The sequence below is a fragment of the Macrobrachium nipponense genome, chromosome 1 (genome assembly GCF_015104395.2).
Source record: "Macrobrachium nipponense isolate FS-2020 chromosome 1, ASM1510439v2, whole genome shotgun sequence".
Lineage (NCBI taxonomy): Eukaryota > Metazoa > Arthropoda > Malacostraca > Decapoda > Palaemonidae > Macrobrachium > Macrobrachium nipponense.
Window position 1 is genome coordinate 11,146,671 of NC_087200.1, and position 11,728 is coordinate 11,158,398.

At 36.8% G+C, this 11,728-nt stretch overlaps 1 protein-coding gene across 2 annotated transcripts in view; it reads left to right on the plus strand.

Annotated features, from left to right (window-relative positions):
* Positions 1–11,728, plus strand: part of LOC135219123 (doublecortin domain-containing protein 2-like) — a 101,154-nt gene that overhangs the window by 56,603 nt on the left and 32,823 nt on the right. For both annotated transcript variants that reach the window (XM_064255576.1, XM_064255575.1), the window contains exons 3-4: positions 2,681–2,732; positions 8,248–8,420. In XM_064255576.1, coding sequence (XP_064111646.1) covers positions 2,681–2,732; positions 8,248–8,420 — 225 coding nt within the window. The remainder of the gene's footprint in view (positions 1–2,680; positions 2,733–8,247; positions 8,421–11,728) is intronic.

An 11,728-nucleotide genomic window follows, 5' to 3' on the forward strand; every position in this document is an offset into this window, starting at 1 on the left:
TCCATTACCTGTTCAAAGTATTTCAAAGTTCTGAAACCACATTATGAAGTAAAAAACGAAGTTGTTGTCGTTGTTGTTGTTGTAGAAGGCGAATAAAAATGTCTTTTGTTTGGTAGCAAATAAAACTGACAAATGCAGAGAAAATGGCTAGTACTAGGGCCTCAGAGTTAAATGACAAGAGTCCGCTTGTCACTAAATTTCCTCGTATATGAAGAAATGGGTCAATTACCCAATAACTCATGATCACGGCACGAACAAACTTCGTATCAAATGAAAGTGGAATTAGCTTTATCTCATCTATTTCTCAAAGCGAAACCATATCTGCAATATTCAAAGAACCAACTTCGTTTCTAAACGTTGGATTTGAAAGACTAAAGATTTTTTCGTGCTGGTATAAGCAATACGGAAATACTTACTGTAGAGTACATATATATATATTATAATATATATATATATATATATGTATATATATGTATGTATGTATATATTAATTCAATACCATAATAGTCCCGTTGGATATAAATATAATAAGCTCTCGGGAGAGGGGATGAAACGAAAGATCGTAGACCCTGAGCTTCCGTCTGTATTTCAAGACCCGATCACAGTAAGAGAGGAGAACAAGTAAAAAAAGAAATAAATAGAATAAAATAAAATAAAAAGTGTAATCACTACGTTGCCTTGCAATGGAAAAGGCTCTTTTTAACTGCTGGTTCTGTAAACATTTCATAACATTATCAACTTTAGAATATCCAGGGCTTGGGGCTCATGTCGTTGAATGTTATCAATAAAATGTGATTCTGTCAATAGTGGTTCTAAAATATCGCTAGATTTATACAGTTTATTACATGGCCTTCGTCTCTCATATTAATAGAAATGTGTTCCCAGTATGTCGTACGTACACTTTATCGCAGGCTGTCCATGGAATACAATACACACATCCTACGACACTTTCTTGAGGTTGTTCTTTGTCAAAAAGTTTCTGATACAATAATCATATGAAGAAACAATTTTATTGATAGTAAATATATATATATATATATATATATATATATATATATATATATATATATAAATGTATATATATATATATATATATATATATATATATATATATATATATATATGGATGGAGATAAAAGGCCCATAAAACACTATTTTAACGTTGCAACCATAATTATATTTCGAGCAATTCCTTCTATTTTTACCAGTGATCAAGAACACAGCAGGAAGTGCTCGAAATATATATGGTTGCAACGTCAAAATAGTGTTTTATGGGCCTTTTATCTTCATGCTATACTGTAGTATTACAGTAAAAAGACATTCATATATATATATTTAAGTACGCTTAATTTACGCTTTTACAGCATAGCAACGAAAGGAGAGAAAAATACTTTCGTGGAGGTACCTAGATTTAGACAAAGCCAACAAACGAATAACCTTTTTTAAAAAGTTTGTGACCAGGCGCTTTTCTCAAAGTGAATCCCGCTTGATTTGACCGACCAAAATATAGTAAGAACCACATTTGACAATAATTTCGCAGAATAAACGTTAGATTTTTTCAAATGCAATTTGAGAAAACAGTGGCAGGAGAATGGAACGTCTAACCAGGAAATACAACCCCCGGCCAAGTTTTGCCAACCGGAAATTAAAAAGTATGGAAGAGAGAGAGAGAGAGAGAGCTTGGTGACGAAGGCTGCTGATACCCGGTCCTGATAGGTCTAGATAGTCTAGCGTTACAAATTAGTGGATGGAAGATGGTCTAGAACGTTACACTTACATTTTCAAAATCAATCAATCAATCAAAAGGCAACGTACGTCATGATAGGCATAAAAACGTAACGCCTAAATATGAAACGATCTTCAGGCTGGTAAACTGCCGACACGATCACGCTCAGTTGTCACATAAACATACATACGATCACGTGCACCCTTTCATGTGTTCACTAATATCTTTATTTATGACGTACGTTCTGAAATTTGACTGTTCTGTTGGATGACAAAAATAGCGTCCACTCCGCAGCTCTCAACCCGATTCAACAGATTGGTAACCTCATCCAAATCGGAAAAGTAAACAAAGTCAATTCATAAGAAGATTTATCGTGAGTGAATCACAAATTTTCCATGGGCATGTATTCACAATTTGGATGTTTCAGTCCACCATCTCCCACATCCACCGGGACTATCATGTCCGCCCTTTTATTTCTCTAGTTTTTTTTTTTTTTTTTTTTTTTTTCAAATATACTCATTTTCATTTCCCCCTTTCACTACTCTTTAAAGGGACCAACAACCGCCATGACGTGATTCCGAAAACCTTTCTTATGCATTTTATTCAGACGTCTATCAAAGTACTCGTTCCATCTAGTTTAAATGACGTTTTTATTAGAACAATACGTATTTCGTATTACACATTGAATGACGAGGTCTGTGAGTCCAATATATATTATATATATATATATATAATATCTATATATATATATATATATATATATATATATATATATATATATATATATATATATATATATATGCGTATCTATACATATATAAATATACATATATATACACACACACATATATATATATGCATATATACATATATACATATATATATACATATAAATATATATATATTATTACCTAACCACATAATAAAATTCATTTTCATTGATTTTTTTTCCAGTTACGAGAACATAGGAAAACCAGGAATCCGAAAGAAATTTGCCAACCATAAGGTAAGCTCTATCTAATAAACTTCCGTTTTTTGAGTCCATTTCAAACTCTCGTGTTTTTTTTTTCCTGATATTTAAAAAAAACAAGGTCACACAATCAATGTATCAACGGGAAAGTTCGAATTCTTTATCATATTTGTTTTTTTTACGTCAGTGTTTGAGAAATTATATGTTGAATATTCTTTTAATAATATCTGTCATTTTTTTCAAAACTCTCTCTATCTCGTATTTTTCCTGATATTTAAAAAGAACAGAATTCACAGAATCAAATGTATCATCGGTAAAGCTTGAATTCTTTATCATATTTGTTTTTTACATCAGTGTTTGAGGAATTATATGTTGAATATTCTTTTAATAATATCTGTCATTTTTATGTCAATGTCGGCGGTGGTGAGTTAAACTTTGTTTACAAAAATCACACTGGACGTTACAAACCTTATTGCCAACATCAGTGATGATTTACTTTATATTTATCATTATTTTACAGGGTGTCCATAAAGTCCCAGTAACATTACATTTATTTATATATAATAATGGTACTGGGACTTTATGGACACTCTGTATAATAATTATCCATACCTATTCATTTATTTTTTTTTTTTCCTTTTTCAATGAGTGATCTCTTCTGTCTGTATTTCCCAATACCTTCTGTTACTTCTTTCTAACGAACACCATAATCATTGGAAGCTTTGATTTCAAGTCAATGAACCTTGTGGGCTTGTTCCAGATGAAATCTCAAGGCCTTTGCTCGATCCCCACGGTTCGATCCCAAGCTACTGAAATCTCTAGACTTCTGATAGGGCATTAAAGCTCAATCCCAACCCTTACGAAATCTTTAGATCTCAAGCCTGGCGATTTCAAATGCCCTGGAATCGAACTGTACCGTATTTGGAGTTGTAGTTTCGAGGATATGCTGTCACACGCAGTTTCTATGGATCTCTTCTTCTCCTCAGAGCGAGCTACAGATCTGTCTCTACGTAAGGATTAATTCCTTCAATATACCTTAATCCCTACGATGGGAGTGCTGTGCCATTACGAACGTGAGTAATATTCTCGACGAGCACGTATCAGTCTTTAGCTCTAAAATAGGAGCCATCTCTGTGAGGGTTACATATCTTTGGTGAATGAAAATATATCTTCCGAGGAACTCGTCAGCTTAACGAAGCGAAAGAAGATTCTTGTTAAAAATGGAAGCACTTCAGAGGTTTTAAATTCCAGGAAGAGTTTCAAGATGAAGCCGATGGATTACGGGATAATTCAAATCTCAAGAATCAATTAGCTTTGATATCAGAGTGCAGAAAGTACATAATGAGTTGTGTTAGGGTATAGAACGGTTCTGAAAGTGACGGATTCCTGAAATTGATGAAATCATTATTTTTATTCGTTTATTTACATATGTTGTTCAGGAATTAAATGAGAAATTTTGGCATGGATGCTACATTATACTATACCTGAATTCACCCTTTCTTCAGGTCACATTTAATCAGATGATTACTGTATGCTTTTTCAGGCATATATGAGATAAATTAAAGACAACTGTTAAGAGCTTCGGAATAGCAATATGACTGACAAAACTTCGAGTACGAGATCAGTCTTTATTCTTCTTCTTCTTCTTCTTCTTCTTATTATTATTATTATTATTATTATTATTATTATTATTATTATTATTATTATTATTATTATTATACTATTATTTTTTTTTTTTTTTTTTTTTTTTTTTTTTTTTTGCTCTATCACAGTCCTCCAATTCGACTGGGTGGTATTTATAGTGTGGGGTTCCGGGTTGCATCCTGCCTCCTTAGGAGTCCATCACTTTTCTTACTATGTGTGCCGTTTCTAGGATCACACTCTTCTGCATGAGTCCTGGAGTTACTTCAGCCTCTAGTCTTTCTAGATTCCTTTTCAGGGATCTTGGGATCGTGCCTAGTGCTCCTATGATTATGGGTACGATTTCCACTGGCATATCCCATATCCTTCTTATTTCTATTTTCAGATCTTGATACTTATCATTTTTTTCTCTCTCTTTCTCTTCAACTCTGGTGTCCCATGGTATTGCGACATCAATGAGTGATACTTTCTTTTGACTTTGTCAATCAACGTCACGTCTGGTCGTTTGTTTCACGTATCACCCTATCCGTCCTGATACCATAGTCCCAGAGGATTTTTGCCTGATCGTTTTCTATCACTCCTTCAGGTTGGTGCTCGTACCACTTATTACTGCAAGGTAGCTGATGTTTCTTGCACAGGCTCCAGTGGAGTGCTTTTTCCACTGAATCATGCCTCTTTTTGTACTGGTTCTGTGCAAGTGCCGGGCCTTCACTTGCTATGTGGTTTATGGTTTCATTTTTCGTATTGCACTTCCTACATATGGGAGAGATGTTATTTCCGTCTATCGTTCTTTGAACATATCTGGTTCTTAGGGCCTGATCTTGTGCCGCTGTTATCATTCCTTCAGTTTCCTTCTTTAGCTCTCCCCTCTGTAGCCATTGTCAATTGTCATCGCTGGCTAGTTCTTTAGTCTGTCTCTTGTATTGTCCGTGCATTGGTTTGTTGTGCCAGTCCTCTGTTCTGTCTGTCTTTCTCCTGTCTCTGTATATTTCTGGGTCTTCGTCTACTTTTATTAGTCCTTCTTCCCATGCATTCTTTAGCCACTCGTCTTCACTGGTTTTCAGAGATTGCCCCCTCCCCAGTGCTCTGTTCTCGATGTTGACGCAGTCCTCTATACTTAGTAGTCCTCTCCCTCCTTCCTTTCGTGTTATGTATAGTCTGTCCGTATTTGGCTCCTTGGGTGTAGTGCTTTGTGTATTGTCATATGTTTCCATGGTTTTTCTGATCTATGCTGCGGAGTTCTGCCTTCGTCCATTCCACTATTCCTGCGCTCTATCTGATTACTGGCACTGCCTATGTATAGGCTTTTATCATTATTTCCGGCGTTGAGTTTTGACTTGAGTATCGCCATTGAGTCTCTGCATATATTCTTTCCTAATCGTGTCCTTCATCTCTTGGTGTTTTATATCCCCTCCATCCATTGTTCCCAGGTATTTGTATCCTGTCTCATCTATGTGTTTGATGTTGCTCCCATCTGGTAGCTTTATCCCTTCAGTTCTCGTTACTTTGCATTTTTGTATGTTGACTAAGGCGCATTTTTCTATTCCAAACTCCATCCTGATGTCCCCAGATACAATCCTTACAATCTGGATTAGGGTATCTATTTCCTTGATGCTCTTGCCATACATCTTGATGTCGTCCATGAACATCAGATGGTTGATTCTGTTGCCTCTTTTCTTGAGTTGGTACCCGGCATCCATCTTCAGTAGTACTTTTGCCATGGGAATCATGGCTACTACGAAGAGTAGTGGGGACAGTGAGTCGCCCTGGAAGATCCCTGTCCTGATGTTAACCTCTGCTAGTCTTATTCCAGAGCTTGTAAGTATTGTATTCCAGTTGCGCATTGTATTTTTGAGGAAGCTGATGGTGTTTTCCTCTGCCCAATATATTTTCAGGCATTCTATTAGCCATGTGTATGGTACCATGTCGAAGGCTTTCTTATAGTCTATCCATGCCATGCTTAGGTTGGTTTTCTTTCTCCTACTGTTCTTCATTACCATTTTGTCTATCAGGAGCTGGTCTTTTGTGCCCCTACACTTCCTTCTGCAGCCTTTCTGTTGGTGGGGGATGGTGTTTGTCTCCTCTAGGTAGTTGTATAGCCTTTCACTGATGATACCTGTTAGTAACTTCCACATTATTGGTAGGCAGGTGATAGGCCTGTAGTTACTGGCTATATTTCCCTTCTCTTGTCTTTTTGTACTAAGATGTTTCTTCCTGTGGTCATCCATTTGGGTGCTTGGTGATTTGAGATACAATGCTGGAGTTGTTCTGCTATTCGTGGGTGTAGGGCCTTGAAGTTTTTGAGCCAGTATCCATGGACTTCATCGGGACCTGGGGCTTTCCAGTTTGGCATTTTCTTTAGTTGGTGTCTGACTGTGTCTGTCGTGATCTCTGTGAATCTTTGTTTTATTCTACCTGTTTCTTCTTCCTTGACTTCCTGGAGCCATGTTTCATGTTTGTTGTGTGATACCGGATTGCTCCATATGTTTTCCCAGTCTCTTACTTGGTTCAGCTTCAGGAATTTCTGGGGTGGGGGTTATTGTCTTCCCCTCTTAGTTTGGCTGTATAGTCTTTTCTGGTTGGTTCCGAATAGTTTGTTCTGTTGATATCCCTTATTCCTGTTCATGTACCGTTGGATCTTATGTGCTTTGGCCTTAAGCCTCTGTTTTACATCTTCTATTGTGTTGTTTATTATTATTATTATTTTTTTTTCTTTTTCTTTTTGCTCTATCACAGTCCTCCAATTCGACTGGGTGGTATTTATAGTGTGGGGTTCGGGGTTGCATCCTGCTTCCTTAGGAGTCCATCACTTTTCTTACTATGTGCGCCGTTTCTAGGATCACACTCTTCTGCATGAGTCCTGGAGCTACTTCAGCGTCTAGTTTTTCTAGATTCCTTTTCAGGGATCTTGGGATCGTGCCTAGTGCTCCTATGATTATGGGTACGATTTCCACTGGCATATCCCATATCCTTCTTATTTCTATTTTCAGATCTTGATACTTATCCATTTTTTTTTGTTTTTTCCCTTCTTTCTCTTCAACTCTGGTGTCCCATGGTATTGCGACATCAATGAATGATACTTTCTTTTTGACTTTGTCAATCAACGTCACGTCTGGTCTATTTGCACGTATCACCCTATCCGTTCTGATACCATAGTCCCAGAGGATCTTTGCCTGATCGTTTTCTATCACTCCCTCAGGTTGGTGCTCGTACCACTTATTACTGCAAGGTAGCTGATGTTTCTTGCACAGGCTCCAGTGGAGGGCTTTTGCCACTGAATCATGCCTCTTTCTGTACTGGTTCTGTGCAAGTGCCGGACATTCGCTTGCTATGTGGTTTATGGTTTCATTTTTCGTATTGCACTTCCTACATATAAGAGAGATGTTATTTCCGTCTATCGTTCTTTGAACATATCTGGTTCTTAAGTCCTGGAGCTACTTCGGCATCTAGTCTTTCCAGGTTCCATTTCAAGGGATCTTGGGATCGTGCCTCCGAGTGTCCCTATGATTATGAATGCAATCCCACTGCCACATTCTATATCCCTCTTATTGCTATTTTCAGTCTTAACACTTATCGATTATTATTATTATTATTATTATTATTATTATTATTATTATTATTATTATTATTATTATTATTATTATTATTATTATTATTATTCAGGAGATGAACCCTATTCATATGTAACACCAAAGGTGCCAATGACGAAATTCAAGCTGCCACAGAATATGGTATTCATTCCATAGAAGTAATAGAAGGTATTGGGGAAATACAGAAAAAGGAGATCAGATCAGCTTGCAAACTGATAAACTAACAAACTGATAAGCAGATAGAATTAAGAATGTAAGTTATTACAACACCAGGAGAATTGTATTAGGGAATGTTCACTAATTCTGATGGTCTCTTACAGCCAATCCACAGGTCAGGACTCAAAAATGAGGTCTACAGCATCCAAGTGTTCAAGAACGGGGAGGGAGGAGCTCCTATACCCTTCAAGTTCACCCAGTCTGACATCTCCAACTGGGACCAGGCTCTCTACAGACTCTCGGAGAAGGTCCGGTTACCGAACGGGCCCGTCAAAAGGTTGGTGATCGTGAAGAAAGACTGGATATTCTATTGAAATACAAAGGTGTCTTAGTGCGTTTTTAGGCAATATTTTGTGGTGATATTTTGGCACACTTTAAATGAGACTTTCGGAAACCAAAGAGGTTGTAGTAAATGGAAGTATTATAGCTGTAATGGAGTGGAATTTCAGCATTAGGCCAAAGGCCAAGCGCTGGGACCTATGATCTCATTCAGCGCTGAAACGGAAATTAACAGTAACAAGGCTTTAAATCTAGGCGTAACAGGAGGAAACCCTCAAAGCAGTTGCACCATGAAACAATTGTTAGGAAAGGGTAGAAAGAAAGATGGAAGAGAGATAATATGAAAGGAGGTACAGTAAAAAAAGGAATGAAAGGAGTTGTAGTTAGGGGCCGAAGGGACGCTTCAAAGAAACTTAAGTGACACCTACAGTGCACTGCTCGAGGTGCACCGACGACACTACCACTGACACCCCCCAGCCCCCCCCCCCCCCCCCCCCCCCCCCCCCCCCCCCCCACCCCCCCCCCCCACCCCCACAAGGAACAGTACCCTACTGAATTCTAAGAGTCAACAGAACAGATATGATTTGATTTTGCTAAACCAATAAATATCCACTAATATACTAAACTTTTGTTATATAAGCTACTCTAAGCTACTGTGAACAAACTCGTGAGTTCATAAAGAATTGTAGCTAAAACAGGCTCACCTTTAAAAAATCAAGAAAATTAAATGAATAACTTTGCAGCCCTGAATAGCAAGTCGTTAAGAATAACAACTGTTTGCAGTGTGACAGTAACGTACCATTATATTCTACTTCAAAAGGTGAAATTATGATCATTAACAATGTCATTATTTGCATCTCATCCTTTCGTTTTGGTAGACATCACGCGACCGTGTCTGTGACGTCATGTGTTCTTCGGGTTTTATACATTATAGTTCCACTGCATTGTAGCTGTTCCCCAAGAATAGATTTTTTATGCCATGCTAGATTTGCAGTTATTGTCCAATGGTCCTAGATAATGTTACACTAATAAGTTTTATTATTATTATTTTTTTGTCTATCACAATCTTCCCATTCGACTGGGTGGTATTTATAGTGTGGGTTTCCGGGTTGCATCCTGCCTCCTTAGGAGTCCATCACTTTTCTTACTATGTGCGCCGTTTCTAGGATCACATTATTTAAAAGACAAGCCCCTATTCATTTAGAACAAACCTACAGGTGTTACTGACTCGTAATTCCTAGCCTCCAAAGGATGTCTTCATTTGACAGAAGTGACGTAAGATAGTAAGAAATACGGAAGAAAGGATTAGCTATCAGAAGAGAACAAACGAAAAGATAAATTAGTAAATCAATTCACAAACGAAGCTTTTGTGTAACTTTGTTTGTTTGTATGGTGTTTTTACGTTGCATGGAACCAGTGGTTATTTAGCAACGGGACCAGAGGCTTTACGTGACTTCCGAACCATGTCGAGGGTGAACTTCTACCACCAGAAATAAACATCTCTAACACCTCAATGGAATGACCGAGAATCGAACTCGCGGCCACCGAGGTGGCAGGTCAAGACCATACCGATCACGCCACTGAGGCGCTTGTATATATTAGCAAATTTAACAAGGTGATTGTTTAAGAATAAGGAATATTTCGCCTTTTATGCCTTGTCAAGAGGTTACAGTCTACCCCGAACATCAATAATACAGAATCCCAAAATCATTAATGGATTTAATCAACAAGGAATAAGTGATAATGGAAGTCATTTATATTGAAAATTAAGACACTTTTTTCGAATATTTATTCAGCGAGGGATTTGAAGCAGACAAATTACATCATAGAGAAACTACGTTTGACTTACTTTGATGAAAAAAGTTCGTACCCAATTACGTCTATGAAATTACCAAATTACCGAAACAAAAGAATTAATTCAGTCATTAACAAATTGCCATTAACGAGCATCAATCTTAATTATAAGAGGCATCGATATCACTTCTAATTAGACTATTTTTTTTCTTTCCGGGTGCATATATTCTATCTATCTATCTATCTATATATATATTGTATATATATATATATATATATATATATATATATATATATATATATATATATATCTATATATACTGAATTGCTCGAGAACCAATACTGAATAAACTTCTAGGATCTGTATATATATATATATATATATATATATATATATATATATATATATAATATTATATATATATATATATATATTATATATATATTATTATTATATATTATATTATAGATATATATATATAAGGGGTAATTTCGGTCTGTCTGTTCGTTATGCACGTTCAGACTATGAAAGCTAGGGCTTCCAAATTCCTACCATAGACTCCCCTCCCCCCCTGGAAAGGTTTTAGTCAAAATCCGAAATTCGACGACCGTTTCTGAGGGAGCCTCAACCCCTCTTTTTCACACCACACAGTTTTTTGCAACTTTCGCAGTTGACGGGAAACTCTTCGGATTTTCCACACCTTCTTTGGCTTGTCAGGATCCCAAATGATTACTTATTCTGACAGTTTTTGCATAATCCGCCCTGTAGGGGTTGTCATCGCGGAGCCTCGCCCCTTTTACCCCGAACAACGCCGGGTGCAGCAGCTAGTAAATACATATGTATATATAATATACACACATATATATATAGAGAGATAGATAGATGTGTTAACCAAAAAATGCAAAAAGAACGTCGTCAGAATTATCCAGGTACATAAGAGGTACCGATATCACTTCTCAGTAACTATTTTTCTCTCGGGTATATATATATATATATACATATATAAAATTGGATAGATAGGTAGATAGATAGATAGATAGATAGATAGATAGATAGATAGATAGATAGATAGATAGATAGATAGATAGATAGATAGATGTATTTAAGCAAAAACGTGAAGAGTTCGTCCTCAGCATCACCCAGGAACTTAATAATTAGCCATTCCCTTAAGCGACAAATTCAAAAGTCGAAGCTCTCAGCCGAACTGCTGCTGTAGTGTGTATAGTGTGCATGCGTATGGGTATGAGTGTTTGTTTCTTTGTGTGTGTAAGAGAGAGAGAGAGAGAGAGAGAGAGAGAGAGAAGCTTAGCTTACGTAACGAAAAACCTGTGAATAACAGATGATTAAGATGCTTAGAGCAGGTAATCTTGGACTAACATGAAGAAAAAAAACTAAATATCTCTTCTTCTTAAGCTCTAAAGCTTCTTAAGGCCCTTTCTTTTCCTCTTTAACTGATTGGCTCTTTCTTTTCGAAAGCTGTTTACTTGTTTACTAGGTAAGCAAGCAGGCGA